Source organism: Artemia sp. Qi Xiang Cuo, chromosome 9 (assembly GCF_049724085.1).
Source record: "Artemia sp. Qi Xiang Cuo chromosome 9, ASM4972408v1, whole genome shotgun sequence".
NCBI classification, from domain to species: domain Eukaryota; kingdom Metazoa; phylum Arthropoda; class Branchiopoda; order Anostraca; family Artemiidae; genus Artemia; species Artemia sp. Qi Xiang Cuo.
In genome coordinates, this window is record NC_142802.1 from 43417649 (window position 1) to 43436568 (window position 18920).

Below are 18920 nucleotides of genomic sequence, written 5' to 3' on the forward strand. Positions count from 1 at the left end.
AAGCCTCGTCTATCGTCGGAAGGCTCAACAATCTCTGGAGAATGCCAGTAGTAACCAAGGTACTACTTTGCTTGCGTATATAGCAATTTCAATGCTATTCTGGGCCTTTACGTTCCTTCCTATGTTATTCTGGTCCTTTATGTTCCTTCCTATGTTATTCTGGTCCTTTATGTTCCTTCCTCTGATATTCTGGGCCTTTACGGTCCTTCCTATGCTATTCTGGGCCTTCGTTATACTATGGTCCGTCTTGTACTTGTTACATAACATGTTATGAAGGACAAGTTGTTCTGACACAATTTAGCAGATTTCTAGTTCATGATATATATATATGTCTTTTTAAGGATAAACCTGTATTATAAAACCAACGCGTATTGTTTCGCTGTTAATATATTCAATTATTTTTTGTATATATTCAGATTAAGTATTGTCAATTTAAACAAGTTTTTCTGACACAATTTACAGACCAGATTTCTACTTCATATATTTTTTTTTGATAACTTGATAGGTGATTTGAATAAAAGGAATTCAAATATTTTGTCTATGAAGTAGAAGCTAACTCAATTTGCAAAAAGGTATTCCATTTGCACAACTTTGATCTGATTGAATTGTCGCCGACAATGAGATTTAATCAATGCTAAGCCTATTGTTATTGCGAGAGAGTTATCTCAATTTACAGCTCAGTGTTAACTGACAGACTTCCAAATACGAACATTTTGAAAAGCAGACAAAAAATCAGACATTATAATCAGAATTATTTGATTAACATTTAAAAAGGGGTAATGAGATATATGATCTGTATAATACACAAGTGATGTTTGATAAGTATTGTCAATTTAAAATAGGATCTAACGTCCCCCCCCATTTCTGAGAGCAGGGAGGGGAGGAGTCAATTTCGGAGGCCCGAAGGAGTTATTAACTCGGGTAATTTGTTATAAATTTGACAAAAATGCCTAACGACGAATCGGAAATGGTTGATTAACATTTGCAAAAAAAAGGGGTAATGGGCTGTGCAAATTGGAGGAGATGGGGTGGTTATGAACTGTATAATACACAATTGATTTTTTGGAGAGTATTGTCGATTTAAATAGAATCTAATGTTCTCCGGGGGTTTAGTTAAATTGGGTTGAGTTGCACGAAGGTTCAGTAGTACGAGAGTTCAGTAGCACGGGGGTTCAGTTGTACAGGGTTTCGGCTATCCAGGGGTTCAGTTCCATGTAGGGTTCAGTTGAACGCGGGGGAGGGTTTGCGATGGGGAGGAGAGGGGTGGAGAGTGGACTGTATAATACAAAAGTGATGTTTTGGAGAGTATGGTTAATTTAAAATAGTTTAGAAATAAAAAAAAAAATAAAAAGAAATTGCTGAAAAGTGTTTTAAGGGAGATGGACTGCATGGAGGGTTGAGATGCACGAGAGTTCAGTTACAGGGGGGGACAGTTACATGAAGGTTTAGTTAAATGGGGATCGAGTTGCATGAGGGGTTCAGTAGCACGAGGGCTCAGTAGCACGGGGGTTCAGTTATACAGGGATTCAGTTACATGGGGGGGGGGGGATTGTTACATGATTCTTTTATTCTAACTTAACTTGTAGGAATAGGACTTCATTCCATTGGCTAAATCAGTTTATTCATCTATAATAGTGAACAAAAAGACTATTAATTCTCCGTATTCTTCTTCTTCTTCTGATCATGCGCCCATGCCTCCCATGCCTCCTTCTCACTCGGGGTCAGTTGACGTCTTAATATCCGATAGAAGTTGCATATTCCACTTGTTCTCCACACCTCGTAATATCCGTCATGAGTGATATAGTGGGAGTCATCGATCTTAGGTTCTCGATCTAGACATGAAAATTAAAAGGCTTAAAATATATGGAATTTGTATAAGCTGTAATGGAAAAAAATACGCTAAAAGACGGTTCCCGTGAAATTATTGCACTTTTCTATAAAAATGAACGATTTTCAATGCGAAGATTTGTTAGTGTTAGGGATAGTTTGCTACTTCTGACAGAAAATTTTTATCACAATAAAAAAAAAATTGTTACTTCTAAGAAAAAATTTAGCATCTTTCGCAGAAAACTTGCTAGTTCAAACAGATAAACTTGTTACCATAATTTTCTGAGCTGAATTTCTTAGCCTCTCATAGGTGTGTGTTGTCTGAAACCTATGATTTGGGATGGTTAATTTGCTATTATTGACTTTTCAGAGCTAGGTTTCTTAGCCGTTCATAGGTGTGTGCTGTCAGAAAATTATGATTTGGGATTTGTAGTTTGCTTTTTGGAATTTTCAGAGCTAGGATTCTTAGTCCCTCATAGGTGTTTGTTGTCTAAAACCTATAGTTTGGGATGAGTAGTTTGCTATTTCAGGCTTTTCTGAGCTAAGGTCTCTTATTATTTCGTAGGCGTGTGTTGTCTGAAACTTATGATTTGAGGTGTGTAATTTGCTATTTCCGACTTTTCATAGTCCGATTTCTGAGTGTTTCGTAGGTGTGTGTTGTCTGAAACCTATGATTTGGAGTGGGTGGTTTGCCATTTTTTGACTTTTCTGAACTGGTTTTCTTAGCCTTTCATAGGGTGTGTTGACTGAAGCCTATGATCTGGGATGGGTGGTTTGCTATTTTTGAATTTTCTGAGCTAGATTTCTTAGTCTTTTATAGGTGTGTATTGTCAGAAAATTATGATTTGGGATGTGTAGTTTGCTTTTAGGACTTTTCAGAGCTATGATTCTTAGTCTCTCATAGGCGTTTTTTGTCTGAAACTTCTAGTTTGGAATGAATAGTTTGCTGAGAAGTTAACTTTAGTATTTTATGGTTTTATGTGCCTGAAATCATGAATTAGAATAGTTAATTATCTGTTTAGGGTTTTCAGACCTAGGTTTTTTAGATTTTCGTGCGTGCTCGACTCCTGGGGTTTATTTTTTGAGAAGTTAACTTTAGTATTTTGTGGTTTTACGTGCCTGAAATCTTGAATTAGAATATTTAATTAGCTGTTTAGGTTTTAAGACATAGTTTTTTAGATGTTCATGGGTGTTGGGTTCCTGGAGGGTTTTTTGACTCCTCCTCTCAATGAATTTAGATGGTTTTAGGACTCGTCCCCTTAGCCATAACTTCATTCAACCTTGAGCGAAGATATAAAAGTTTGATGGAGTATTTTTCTACTTAACAACTACATCAATAACTTCCAAGATGATAGGACAGTATGACACAGAATTTATCAGTTACCGAGAGTTCAATGACTCCTCCCCGCAATGACTTCCAAGGGTTTTATGACTCCTCCCCACAATGAATTCAGATGGTTTTAAGACTCATCTCACTAGTCATAACTCCGTTCAACCTTGAGCGAAGGTATAATAGTTTGATGAAGTATTTCTCTACTTAACAACTACATTAATAGCCTCCAAGATGATAGGACTGTATGACACCGAATTTATCAGTTTGAAAAAATCATCTTGCGGTGTTATATTCGAATGTGCTTTTTATTATTGTCTATGGATCTCGAAGAAATTGACTGTTATCATTGGATAGTGAACTATAATCTGTTTGAGTATGATAAAATCTTGTGGAGTACTAAATTACGTTATGTAAACAGACTGAGATTCTATGATAGAGTGATTACAGCACTGAATAATACTGGTCAGGAACTGAGAAATGTTCAGGAGGAAGTCAGTGAAATTTGCAGCTTTTTCGGAGTTGAAGCACTCTACGTAAAGGACAATGTCCCTACAGATAAAGTTTTAATTCAAAAGTGTGACACTAGGATTCCGCTTTTCAATCTAGAAGAGTTTAAGTGTCCTAAATTTGAAGGGGGTTATCACCGTCCTGAAGACGAGGTTAGGTTCTTCGCACAGTGGATACCTAAGAACATACCTGATCGTGATAAATCCATAAGACATTTTAAAAACTATTCTATATCATGGGACCATTTTTTGTGGATTTTTAAGAGTGAAATCTAAGCACTATTTTTATTTAAACATTTGTTGTTGTTTTTTTTCTCAAAAAAAAAAAATCTGTTAATACATTTAAGCAATAAATATCTTTTAGTTTAACCTGTCTTTATTCTTTAGAATGGTTCTTTTGTAATCAAGTAACAAACTCTTTTATGAAGTCACCTCTTTGATACACAATGCAGAAAATTCATTTAAGAAACTATGAAAAAAAAATTGTAAGTAAGTAACAAATTCTTTCTTGAATTCACCTCTTGGATACACAATACAGAAATTTTCATTAAAGAAATTATGAAAAAATTGTAAGTAAGTAGCAAATTCTTTCTTTAATTCACCTGCTGGATAAACAAAGACATTTCGTTCATGAAATTATGACAAAATTCTAAGTAAGTAACAAACTCTTTATTGTTTACCTGACTTAGATACACGATGTAGAAATTTGATTCAAGAAATTATGAAAAAATTCTCAGTAAGTAACAATTTCTTTCTTGAAGTCATCTCTTGGATACACAATACAGAAATTTCATATGAAAATATTTGTAAGTAAGTAAAAAAACTCTTTATTGATTTCACCTCTTGGATATACAGTACAGATACTTCATTCAAGAAATTATGAAAAAATCTCAAGTAAGTAACTTTTTTTCTATTTATCAAAAAAAATTTTCACTTACCTAAAAGATGTATAAATTTAATTCAATAAATTATTAAAAAATTATCAGAAAGTAACAATTTCTTTCTTGAAGTCAACTCTTGGATACACAAAACGGAAATTTCATTCAAGAAATTATGAAAAAATTGTAACTAAGTAGCAAATTCTTTCTTGAATTCACCTGTTGGATAAGCAAAAAGACATTTAGTTCAAGAAATTATGACAAAATTCTAAGTAAGTAACAAACCACGAGTTAGATATACAATGTAGAAATTAAATTCAAGAAATTATGAAAAAAATTCTCAGTAAGTAACAATTTCTTTCTTGAAGTCAACTCTTGGATACACAATACGGAAATTTCATTCAAGAAATTATGAAAATATTTGTAAGTAAGTAACAAAATCTTTATTGATTTCACCTCTTTGATATACGGTACAGATACTACATTAATGAAACTATGAAAAAATTTCAAGTAAGTAACTTTTTTTTTCTCTTTACCACAAACAATTTTCACTTATCAACATGATGTAGAAATTTAAATCCATAAATTATTAAGAAATTCTCATCAAGTAAAAATTTTTTTCTTGAAGTCAACTTTTGGATACACAATACGAAAATTTTATTCATGAAATTATGAAAAAATTGTAACTAAGCAGCAAATTCTTTCTTGAATTCACCTGTTGGATACACAAAAAGACATTTCGTTCAAGAAATTATGACAAAATTCTAAGTAAGTAACAAACTCTTTATTATTTTACGGGTTAGATATACGATGTAGAAATTAAATTTAAGAAATTATGAAAAAATTCTCAGTCTAAGTAGCAAATTCTTTCTTGAATTCACCTGTTGGATAAACGTGCGCGCGCGCAAGTTTTCTGTTTGAACTAGCAAGTTTTCTGCGAAAGATGCTAAATTTTTTCTTAGAAGTAACAATTTTTTTTTATTGTGATAAAAATTTTCTGTCAGAAGTAGCAAACTATCCCTAACACTAACAAATCTTTGCATTGAAAATCGTTCAATTTTATAGAAAACTGCATTAATTTCACATGAACCGTCTTTTAGCGCATTTTTGTCCATTAAAGCTTATAAAAATTCCATATATTTTAAAGCTTTTAATTTTCATGTCTAGATCAAGAACCTAAGATCGATGACTCCCACTATATCACTCGTGACGAATATTATGAGGTGTGGAGACCAAGTGGAATATGTAATTTTCACTGGATATTGAGACGTCAATTGAACCCGAGTGAGAAGGAGGCATGGGAGGCATGGGCGCATGATCAGAAGAAGAAGAAAAATACGGAGAATTAATAGTCGTATTGTTCACCATCATAGATGAATAAACTGATTTAGCCAATGGAATGAAGTCCTATTCCTACAAGTTAAGTTAGAATAAAAGAATCAGGTAACAATCCCCCCCCGTGTAACTGAACCCCTGTATAACTGAACCCCCGTGCTACTGAACCCTCGTGCTACTGAACCCCTCATGCAACTCGATCCCCATTTAACTAAATCTCCATGTAACTGTACCCCCCTTTAACTGAACTCTCGTGCATCTCAACCCTCCATGCAGTCCCTCTCCCTCAAAACACTTTTCAGCCATTTCTTGTTAATTTTTTTTATTTCTAAACTATTTTAAATTGACAATACTCTCCAAAACATCACATGTGTATTATACAGTACAATATCACCCCATCTCCTCCCAATCGCAAATCCCCCCCCCCTCGTTCAACTGAATCCCTCCATGTAACTGAACCCCTGTATAACCGAAACCCTGTACAACTGAACCCCCCGTGCTACTGAACTCTCGTACTACTGAAATTTCGTGCAACTCAACCCAATTTAACTAAACCCCCGGGGAACGTTAGATCCTATTTAAATTGACAATACTCTCCAAAACATCACTTGTGTATTATACAGTGCATAACCACCCCATCTCCTCCAATTCGCAAATCCCATTACCCTTTTTTTTGCAAATGTTAATCAACCATTTCCGATTCGTCGTTAGGCATTTTTTTCAAATTTATAACAAATTACCCGAGTTAACAACTCCTTCGGGCCTCCGAAATTGACTCCTCCCCTTCCTGCTCTCAGAAATGGGGGGGGGGACGTTAGATCCTATTTTAAATTGACAATACTTATCAAACATCACTTGTGTATTATACAGATCATATATCTCATTACCCCTTTTTAAATATTAATCAAATAATTCTGATTATAATGTCTGATTTTTTGTCTGCTTTTCAAAATGTTCGTATTTGGAAGTCTGTCAGTTAACACTAAGCTGTAAATTGAGATAACTCTCTCGCAATAACAATAGGCTTAGCAGTGATTAAATCTCATTGTCGGCGACAATTCAATGAGATCAAAGTTGTGCAAATGGAATACCTTTTTGCAAATTGAGTTAGATTCTATTTCATAGACAAAATATTTGAATTCCTTTTATTCAAATCACCTATCAAGTTATCAAAAAAATATATATATGAAGTAGAAATCTGGTCTGTAAATTGTGTCAGAAAAACTTGTTTAAATTGACAATACTTAATCTGAATATATACAAAAAATAATTGAATATATTAACAGCGAAACAATACGCGTTGGTTTTATAATACAGGTTTATCCTTAAAAAGACATATATATATATCATGAACTAGAAATCTGCTAAATTGTGTCAGAACAACTTGTCCTTCATAACATGTTATGTAATAAGTACAAGACGGAACATAGTATAACGAAGGCCCAGAATATCATAGGAAGGAACGTAAAGGCCCAGAATAACATAGGAAGGAACATAAAGGACCAGAATAACATAGGAAGGAACATAAAGGACCAGAATAACATAGGAAGGAACGTAAAGGCCCAGAATAGCATTGAAATTGCTATATACGCAAGCAAAGTAGTACCTTGGTTACTACTAATGCCGCATATATATAGGCGCACGAAGATGTAAATTTATAATGCATCTTTAAGCTCGGTCCTCCTCTATGCAGCGGAAACCTGGCCTCTCAAATCAAAAATCCTCCGAATGATAGACGTCTGCCAGACGAAACAACTCTGTCAGATTGAGGGATTTCGATGGGACGATTTTGTAAGCAATGCAAGGTTGCTTGCACTCACCTCCCAAGTCCCATTATCCGTCCAAATAGCGCACCGTACTCTCAGATGGTTCGGACACCTCCTGCGTATGCCGACGACAACCCCAGCCCGAATAGTCTACGATTTTGACGCTAAAAAAAATGGCTGGTCTCGCCCGAGGGGCAGACCTCAGACAAAGTGGAAGGATAGCCTCAACAAATTCCTTGAGATAGCTAACATCGCTGTCGAAGAGGCCCCATTAATAGCAGTAGACCGGTCAGCCTGGAGAAGAAGAGTTACGGCGCTCTCTACGCCACCCCCAACGTGGCAGGAGCCTTAAGTCAAGTCAGTAAGTCAGCCAATGACGCAGTAGGTTTTAGACTTTTACAGTGAGAGAAGGAGGTGATATTCAAATTCTTGTTTGTAGTGATTAAATAAAAAAAACAAGTTTTTTAAACTGAAAGTAAGGGGCGACATTAAAACTTAAAACGAACAGAAATTATTCCGTATACGAAAGGGGCTGTCCCCTCCTCAACGCCTCTCTCTTTACGCTTAAGTTTGACTCTGTCTCACAACTTTATTTTTTTTAAACAATAAAATACTTTAGCGTAAAGAGCGAGGCGTTGAGGAGGGGACAGCCTCTTTGATATACAGAATAATTTCTGTTCGTTTTAAGTTTTAATGTCGCTCCTTACTTTCGGTTTAAAAAACTTGTTTTTTTTATTTAATTTCTGATCGTTTTTAAACAAAAAAAAACTTTAGCTCAAAGAGCGAGGCGCTGAGGAGGGGACAGCCCCTTTCATATACGGATTAATTTCTGTTCGTTTTAAGTTTTAATGTCGTTCCTTACTTTCAGTTAAAAAAAGCTTTTTTAATTTAATTTTTGAACGTTTTTGAATAAATTCAGGTTTTGATCTTGGCTCACCGTACATGAATAATTAAAACAAAATTTGCATATTAATTTACTTTTATTTGGTTAAATGCCTTTCTCGAAACTTGTTTAATTTAGTTGACGAACGTTTTTATTAGTAATAAATATACGCAACTTACGAATTAACTTACGTAACGAACTTCTTTATTCATATATTTTTATTACGTATATTAGGGGGTTCGCCCCCTAGTATGATTGGGGTGAACCCAATCATATATGTAATATTTTGTGTTCGTTTAAAGATTTGATGTTGTGGCTGTTGCAGCTGAAAAACTTGTTTTTTTATATTTAATTTCTGATCTTTTTTTAAATAATCCTGGGAAGTCCGGCGCCCCCTTCATAGTAATGTCCCTTCCCCCATGAAAACTGTCTTCATGGAAAGATCCTCCCACATAACCCCCGACCAACCCCCCCCCCCCCAATACCAAAAAAAATCTCCCCTGAAAACGTCTGTATACTTCCCAATAACAAATACTATATGTTAACATTGGGTAAAGCTCATAACTTTCAGCCCTCCCCCCGGGAACTTCGGGGTATTAAGTCATCCTAAAAGACATACTTATAATATTTTCGAACATGCTGAACAAAATGGCTATCTCAAAATTTTGATCGGGTGACTTTGGGAAAAAAATGAGCGTGGGAGGGGGCCTAGTTGCCCTCTATTTTTTTTGTCACTTAAAAATAGCACTATAACTTTTAATTTCCATTCCAATGAGCCCTCCCACGATATTCTAGGACAGCTGGGTTGATACGATCACCCCTGGGAAAAAACAACAACAAATAAACACGCACCCGTGATATTTCTTCTGGCAAAAATGCAAAATTCCACATTTTTGTAGATAAGAGCTTGAAACCTCTACAATGGGGTTCTCTTATACGCTGAATGTGATGGTGTGATTTTCATTAAGGTTCTATAACTTTTAGGGGGTCTTTCCTCCTTTTTTCGAAAATCAGCCAAATTTTCTCAGGCGCGTAACTTTTGATAAGTAGGACTAAACTTGATGAAACATATATATTTGAAACCAGCATTAAAATATAATTATTTTGATGTATCTACTTGTATCAAAATACCGTTTTCTAGAGTTTCGGTTACCATTGAGCCGGGTCGCTCCTTACTTACAGTTCGTTACCACGAACTGTTAGATTTTTGTTCGTTTCAAGCTTGATTTGCATATTAAATTTAAGTTTCACTCGTTTCAAGATTTATTTATTAATTTACGTTAATATCTATTGTATGTTTATTTGTATGTTTATATTGTATATTTATTTAATTTCTGTTTGCTTTAAGTTTCATATATACTTCAATAGGAAATTTTTCTTTTCGTTTTAAGCTTGATTTTTATATTCAATCTCAGCATTACTCGCTTTAAGATTTATTTATTCGTTTATATTATTACTTGTTGTATGTTTTTGCTATGATTGTTTATTTAATTTCTGTTCTTTTTGGGTTTCATTTATTCTTTAATAGTTATTTCTGGTCGTTTTGAGTTTGAATTTTAACAGGTATTTGTATCTGCCTAGCTTGAGTTTAAAATGGCCTTTACTTTTCTTTGAAAACTTATTTTTTGGAAAGTTTTTTTAAATTAATTTTTGCTCGTTTTTGATTGCAAAAAGTTTCAAGTTTTTAAAAATTCCTTATTTCAAAATCAAAATATTTGAAATAAAATCAAATGTTCATCAAAGTATCAAAACTGGTATCAAAGTATCAATATCAAGGTGAAAAAATGGGTTTGTGTCAACCTCGGAGTTTTTATTATCTGATGTTTGAACTATTTATAACGAAAATCTCAAAATTTTTATCGGATGGGTTTGAGGAAAAAGGGAATGGGGGGGAGGAGGAAGAGCGAATAAATCTTTGGTTTCCTTAGACTCTTTACAAGTGAACTAGAACTTTCTATTTTCAATCAAATGAGCCCTCTCTGAAGTTTATACGAGCATCCCTTGTATATGAACCATATATATCCCCAGAGTATAACTTACAACGCCTGTCCCTGGGCCCTTCGGGTTGTGTCGACCCTGGAGTTTTAATATCTGATGGTTGAACTATTTCAAACAAAATGGTCACCTTAAATTTTTATCGGATGGGTTTATCAGTCCGATAAACCCAAATTTATGGAGGGCAGGAGGGGCTAGTTGCCCTCCGGTCTTTTTCACTCGCAGAAAATGAACTACAACTTTTAATTTCCATTCAAATGAACCCTCTCTGAAGTTTATACGAGCATCCCTTTCATAAGAACCACATACAGCCCCAGGACAGGGCTTACAATGCCCGCCCCCGGGCCCTGGGGGGTTGTGTCGATACCGGAGTTTTGTTATCTGACCTTTGAATTATTTTGAAAAAATGGCTCTCAAAGTTCTTATCGGATAGGTTTGAGGAAAATAGGGCGTGGAAAGGGGGGCTAGTTGCCCTCCCATCTCTTTTGACTCTTAATAAGTGAACGAGAACTTTCAATTTCCAGTCATATGAGCCGTCACCGAAGATTATACGAGCATACCTTCCATAAGAACCATATATACCCCCAGAGCAATACTTACAACGCCGACTCCGGGTCCGGGGTGTGTGTGTGTGTAGACACAGGAGTTTTTCTTATCTGGCATTTGAACTATTTTAACGACATGGCCATACGTAAAGGAGTTTTTGTTGTATGATCTTTGAACTATTTTTAACAAAATGGCTACCTCAAATTTTCTATCAGATGTATTTGAGGAAAAAGGGCTTGGGGGGGATAGCTGCCCTCCGATCCCTTTTGAGTCTTAAAAAGGACACTAGAACTCTCGATTTCCAGTCAAATGAGCCCCCTTGGAAGTTTATACGACAACGTCTTCTATATGAAGTGCCTCTGGGAAAAAGAAATAAATGGAGTGTGGGGGGAGGCTAGATGCCCTCCAATCACTTTTGACTCCTAAAAAGTGAAATACAAATTTCAATTTCCAGTCAAATAAGCCCTCAATAAATTTCATACGAGCATCCCTTCCATAACAACCATATATACCCCCAGGGCATAACTTACAACGCCTACACCCGGGCCCTGGGGGGTTGTGTCAACACCGGAGTTTATGTGATCTGAACTTTGAACTATTTTTAACAAAATATGTATCTAAAATTTTTTATCTGATGCATTTCAGATAAAAGGCGTGAAGGGGAGGGGGCTAGTTATCCTACGATCTCTTTTGACTCTCAAAAAGTGAACAGGAACTTTCAATTTCCAATCAAATGAGTCCTCTCCGAAGTTTATACGATTATCCCTTCCATAAGAACTATATATAGGCTAACCCTAGAGCATTACTCATAACGCCACCCTCTGGGCCCTGGGGGGTTGTGTCGACACAGGAATGTTACTTACCTGACCTTTGAACTATTTTTAATGAAATGGTTATTATAAAAAATTTATCGGATGTGCTTGGGGAAAAAAGTGTGTGTGGGGGGGGGGGGCTAGTTGCCCTAGGATATCTTTTGACTGTTAAAAATTGAACTAGAAGTTTTAATTACCAATCAAATGAGCCCTCTCTGAAGTTTATACGAGCATCCCTTTCATAAAAACCATATACGCCCCCAGGACAACACTTACAATGCCTATTCCTCGGGCCATGCGGGGAGTTTTTGTTATCTATTTTTTAAACAATTTCCAAAATTCTGGCTATCTCAAAATTTGTAGCGGATACGTTTGGGGAAAAAAGGGCGAGGGGGGGGGGGCTAGTTACCCTTAAATCTCTTCACTCTTAAAAAATGAACTAGAACTTTCAATTTCCAATCAAATGAGCCCTCTATGAGGTTTATATGAGCATCTTTTTCATAAGAACCATACATGCCCTTAGGGCATAACTTAGAACGCCTCTTCCAGCTCCTTGCGGGGCTTAATTGACACCGGAATTTTTCCTATCCGACCTTTGAACTATTTTTATCAAAATGTCTATCTCAAAATTTTCATCACATGGGTTTGGAGAAAAAAGGCGTGGAGGGGGCCTAGCTGCCCTCGAATCTCTTTTGACTATTAAAAAGTGAGCTCAAACTTTCAATTTCCAATCAAATGAGCCCTCTCTCAAGTTTATACGAGCATCCCTTTCATAAGAACCATATATGCCCCAGGGCATAACTTACAACGCCTGCCCCCGTGCCCTGGGGGTTGTGACGACACCTGAGCTTCTTTATATGACGTTTGAGCAATTTTTAACTTAATGGCTATCTCAAAATTTTTATTGGATACATTTGGGAAAAAAGGGGCGTGGGGGTGGGGGGCTAGTTGCCCTCCAATCTCTTTTGACTCTAAAAGACTGAACCAGAACTATCAATTTCCCATCAAATGAGCCCCCTCCGAAGTTTTTACGTGCATACCTTCAATAAGAACCATATATTCCCCAGGGTATAACTTACAACGCCTACCCTCGGGCCCTGGGGGGTTGTGTGGACCCTGGAGTTTTCGTTATATGGTCTTTGAACTATTTAAAAAAAGGGCTATCATCAAAATCTTAATGGATGGGTTTGAGAAAAAAGGGCGTGGAGGGGAGGAGGGGCTAGGTGCCCTCCAATCTATTTTTACTCTTAAAAAGTGAACTAGAACTTCCAATTTCCAATAAAATGAGCCATCTTTGAAGTTAATACGAGCATTCCATCCATAAGAACCATATATGCCCCCAGGGCATAACTTACAATGCCTGCCCCGGGGCTCTGGGGGGTTGTGTCGACACCGGAATTTTGTTATATGATCTTTGAACTATTTTTAACAGAATCGCTATCTAAAAATTTTTATCGGATGCATTTGGGAAAAAAGGGTTAGGGGTATCGTATATATCGTATGTATTTTAAACTGAAAATCCACGGTCATCTTTTTTTTTTTTTTGCAGTGAAGTGCAAATTATGCTTTGGTCTTGAGAGGACATGAGGGCTCTCAGCCCTAATTGTGTTAATTTTTGCTTGTTTTGAGTTTGACTTGGTTTTTATTGTAATTTCTGCTTTTTTTTGTTTTTTTTTTAGTTTCACATATTGATGGTGTTTGTGGTAGTTTTGTGCTTGGAAGATTATTTCACTTTATTTCTGCTCATTTTTGATTTAATAAAGCTCTTTACTTTTCTTTGAAAAACATGTTTGGTGGAATTTTTTTTTAATTAGTTGTAACTAAACGGCCATTGTGTTTCAGTAATCGTTCTTAAAGAATTGGGACAAAAGGTTGACCTTTAGCTTGAAGAGTGGGGCATTGAGGAGGGGAGAGCCCCCCTAAAATACGACATAATTTCTATTCGTTTTAAGTTTTAATGTTGCTTCTTACTTTCAGTAAAAAAAAACTGATTTATTTAAAATCTAATTCCTGATCTTTTTTTCAAACAGCCCGAGGAAATCCACTCCCTCCATGGAAAATACACCCTTCTCACGAAAAATTCCTCCATAGAAGGCTCTTCCCACGTAAAATCTTTCCCCGGTAAATTACCCCGGAAAATTCTATCCTTGCTGGGAATTCCCCCAGAAAATTTCTTGCGGACGACTTCACCTGAAAAATACTCCATAGCATACTTTCATTTGAGAAAAGACGATTGAGAAAGATATTGAGAAAAGTCTTATTTTAAGAGATTGTACGGGTTGCATAGAATGACCCATACCCAGTTTCTTAAAGGAGACCTTGGACTGTGGTCTCTTGAAAGTTATAGGACAGTCAAAATGATAAAATTTTGGCTAAGGGTTGTACAGTTTCCCAGTGATAGGTTACTGAAGGCTGCATATGATGAGATACTTCAGCTACATAGGAAAAGATCTTGGCCTTTTAAAGTTGAAGAGGAACTGGATATGACAGGTTTTTCTTTCACATGGAATGATGGCCTTGGACCAACTAGTCAACAATTACAGTTGGACAAGGAAATCAAGCGGGTGCAGGAGGACCAGACGATACAGAAATGGGGTGAGGAGATTAAAAATTCGGAAACTCTAAGGGATTATAAAGAGCTTAAGATAATATATGGCAGGGAATTTTATTTTAAGTGAAATTTATCGTCTAGATATCTTGAATATTGAATACAGCTATGATCTATTTGCATTCCGACCCGTACGAAATTGAATGTTTTTGAGAGGAGGAAAAGTGTCCCGGACGGAAGGTTTTCTTGCCCTCTTTACCAAGAATAGGAGGAGAATTTGGAGCATTGTCTAAGTCGTTGTCGAGGTCTTTTGGGGGTAAGGGAAAATTTATTTGGGAATGATGGAGTGCTGCTTCCTGATGCCCTGAAAAGTACCTTGTCACACTTTATTTGTCTAGTGGGAAGATATCTTGATGAGTATTTTGCAAAAAGAAGAGGGTAGTTTTAATTTTATTTTTATTTCTTTCTTTATTATTGTGACGAGTGCTGTAATTTGTTAATCTTGTATGTTATTTGTGAACATGGCCACATTTTGGCTTGAAATACACCTTATGTTATCTTATCTTATCATACTTTCATTTGAGAAAAGACTTGTTTCTTATTTCCTTTCTGATTGGTTTTCAGGTCCTGGCGGAATTCCCTCTGTTTGAAGAATTTTTGCCGGGAATCCCCATCCCCCAATGGAAAGTTTCTCCCACGGAAAATTTCTCTATGGAGAATTTCTTCTGGTGATAATGCCTCCATGGGGAATTTCTCCCGTAGGAAATCCCCCACACGTAAAAATCCCCCGGGTAATTCCAACTCCTCTGGAAATTTCTCTCGGACAATTCCCCCAGAACATCTCCACAAGTGAAATGAGGTCGCCAACGAGAAAGTAAGAACAATAAAACGAATTTTGTATATGAATTCTGGCAAATTCCCCCGTAGAAAGTTTCCCCTAGAAAGTTCACCCCTTGAAACTTTCATACCAATTGCCGATTTTCCCTGTACAAAATAAATCCTCAGAAAATCAACGCCGCTGAAAAATGTCTCTATGCTTCCCACCTAACAAATACTATATGTGTGTGTTCTAACAAATACTATATGTAAACAATGGGACAATTTTGTAACATAATTCCCTTCTTCCGGGGTCTGTTGGGGTTATTTCATCCCTAAGGACATAGTAATTGAACATTTCTACTATAATTAACAAAATGAATATCTCAAAAATTTTATCACACGAATTTTGGGGAAAAGGGCATGGGAGAGGGGCTAGTTGCCCTCCAATTTTTGGGTCACTTAAAAAGGGAGCTAGAACTTTTAATTTAAGTTTAAATGAGCCCTCCCCCATTCTTCTAGGAACATTGGTCCGATACGATTATCCCTGGGAAGAAAAAAAAAACAAAAAAAAACACGCATCCGTGATCTTATTTCTAAAGTTCTCTGATACACTGAAACTGAAGGTGCAATTTTCAATAACATTTCTTGACTTTTGGGGAAGGTTTCCCCCCTTTTTATAAAATCAGACAAATTTTCTCAGGCTCGTGGGTTTTGATTGGTAACATTAAACTTGACGAATCTTATATATCTGAAATCAGCATAAAAAGTCCATTCTTTTGATGTAGGCTATATATTGTTAATTTAGTTTTTTAGCGTTTTGGCCACTACAAGGCCCGGTCGCTACCACGAACTGTTTAATATGTCATTATAAATCAAAAGTTATTCGAGAACATTATTTGTAAGCTACGTGTAACTCTGTTTTTTCATTTGAAACGTTCCTCACTAACGCAGAGCATCTAATATTTGAACACATGAGCTATTAACGGGGTCTGCATTTGCTTTTTTTTCTTTGAGGCAATAGCCAAAGCTCCAAATAGAGCATAGACCTATAGTTTATAAATTTCCTTGAGAGACTCTTCAGATCAATGGAGGAAAAAGGCGTGACTTTACCCTAACATCTCTTCATCTGGAGGACTATATTTGCGTCAAATATTAGTTCTAGGAATATAAACGTTGAGGGAAGATCCTCTGTTATTCTGGGAATATTTTGAAACGTATAATGGAAGACTACTTTCTTATAATTACATGCACAGAGGCGACAGGGCTAGGACCATCTTCAAAGTATAGGCTTTGTTGGAAAAGCCCCGAAATTAAAAAAAAAAATCTTTGCCCTAAAAACTTATTTCTGATATTCAGACCCTTTCTTTTCAGACATTATATAATCTGTATTTTATTACATAATATTGCAATTTGTTATAGCAAATTTTTGTACATTTTTTTATAATTGTTTTTTGTATTAGCTGACATTATTTTTTGTATTATAAACTCACAGATACATCTTAACGTTAGAAGCAGAACAACGTGTATAACCCGTAACAAATAGCCTACTTACATTTTATTATTTCGTTTCTAGGTCCACGGACGAGAAAGTTAAAAAGGAAGTCAATATCACCTGACAACAAGCGACCTCGTACTGCATTTTCAACAGAGCAGTTAGCTCGACTCAAGATCGAATTTAACCAGAATCGATACTTGACTGAGAAAAGACGGCATGATTTGGCTAGAGAACTGAGCCTTCATGATAATCAAATCAAAATCTGGTTTCAAAACAAAAGAGCAAAAATGAAAAAAGCAACGGGTCACAAAAACACATTAGCTTTAAAACTTATGGCTGAGGGGTTGTATAACCATTCAACCCTACAAGAAGAAGGAGACGAGTGCTAATTTAAAGAGAAGAAAAATACGAATGGTTCGTCTACAGTTGATGATCCAAACCATTAAAGTGATGATCCTTTATGGTGTAAATTAACAGTTTTTATCGATTATTCAATATGAGTTTGCGCTATTGAAAAATATAAGGAGATTTGAACACGCTTTTTTTATAATATTTTTTCCCTTTTTTTTGTATGTTTAGGAGAAGGTTGAAGGGTTTAGCTGGATAGCAACAGTACAAAGCGTAAATTGCAAAAATGGCATAGGACTTTGCTACGATTTAGTCCTATTGAAATGTTTTATTGATTACATTGACACTCGTAGTGGAAAGTAGAGAAATTATCTTTCAATATTCAAAAAAATAAATTTAGTGTCTGGATTCCTGCCTAAACATGCAACTTCTAGCTTTGCCATTTTCAGTTACAACTTCTATTAAATTTTTCTACCTTGAATTTAACTCTAATTTTCAATTATATTTGCCCAATCGAGCTGTTATTTAAAATTCGCTCATATTAAAATAAAATTATCCTAGATTTATGCATTTAGTAAAAATCTTAATAACAAAATAACATAATAAAGAAAAAATGATAACATCATTTCCAAACCAGAATGTAAAAATTAACCAACACTACTGTTAATGATTAAACCGTGCTAATACTGCGAGGATTTTAACATAATTTATGTAGTTCAACTTCATTCAGAGTACAAAAATGTATTACAACTCCGTAAAATTACGTACAACATATCATTACGTATGTACGACCAAAACGTTACGTTACGTGCAACAACGTAAAAATAGACATAACATATCGGAAATATGAGGAAATGTTTGGCAAAATATTAATAATCTTGGGGGAAGGGGGTCATCAGCCAAAAGGATCTGCAGCTCAAACGCGAAATGTTTTGTAGGTAAAATACTTCCTATAATGTGCATGATTCATTATCAAAGAAAATCGACTCCAGAAGACAAAAAATGACTTCTGGGGACCTTAGCTCCCGAAGCTAAGCAGGGCCCCCCAGCTTCGCGGTTTTTTTTAGATGTTTTCACTAAAAAAAATTTGCCCCTCATATTTATTGGCCTAAACAATTATGTCTTTGGTAGTACCTTTTCCTAAGGATCCCCTTCTGATTTTTATTAACCAGACCTCTATGGAATATCACGCTACACAAACCGGTGGTGACGATAGTCAGCCAAATAATGGTTGCAGCAGTACCTGCAACCTAGTAAAGAGCGAACCCCAACCTTAGTAACTAAAAGTTAAAAAACACGTTTTGAGAAAAACTGCTTAGTGAAAAAAATTGCCATCTAACACTGATTGAGGAATGGTAACAATTATTTCGGTTCGTCTTAAAAGTAAAAGTTTATTACGAAAATCAATTTATGGTGATTTTAAAAAAACCTGAAACACCTCGAAAATGGAGTCAGATCAAAATGAAAAGAGTACAATTGGAATCAGAATTGTCGAAAACCTTAAATGGGGCAATTACAGTCCCCCTCCTTGAATATCAAGGAAAATAACTTTTTTGCATCGGTAGCACTGTCTCCCCTTTTTTTTTCTTTTTTTTTCCACGCCCAGCCGGTTACCAGAACATCATAAAGAAATGCTCAATGGCTCATTAAAAAGTTATTTCTCATATCTACGTGCTTTTTATGAATTACGTTATCTGTAAGTGTCATATGGCACTAAAATGGCTCTTTTTGTGCCATTTCTCAAGGGGTGGCGTTAACGGGCTACCAGAATATCATATACAGATTTTTTATAATTCATATAAAATATGTTGGTCAAATCTACGTTCGTC

General features: G+C 35.8%; 1 protein-coding gene across 1 annotated transcript in view; it reads left to right on the top strand.

The window, feature by feature from the left end:
- LOC148948683 (homeobox protein engrailed-like) overlaps positions 1–17276 on the top strand; it is a 104976-nt gene extending 87700 nt beyond the window's left edge. The window contains exon 2 of the mRNA XM_089094047.1: positions 16822–17276. Coding sequence (XP_088950173.1) covers positions 16822–17132 — 311 coding nt within the window. The 3' untranslated portion in view covers positions 17133–17276. The remainder of the gene's footprint in view (positions 1–16821) is intronic.
- The last annotated feature ends 1644 nt before the right edge of the window (positions 17277–18920 follow it).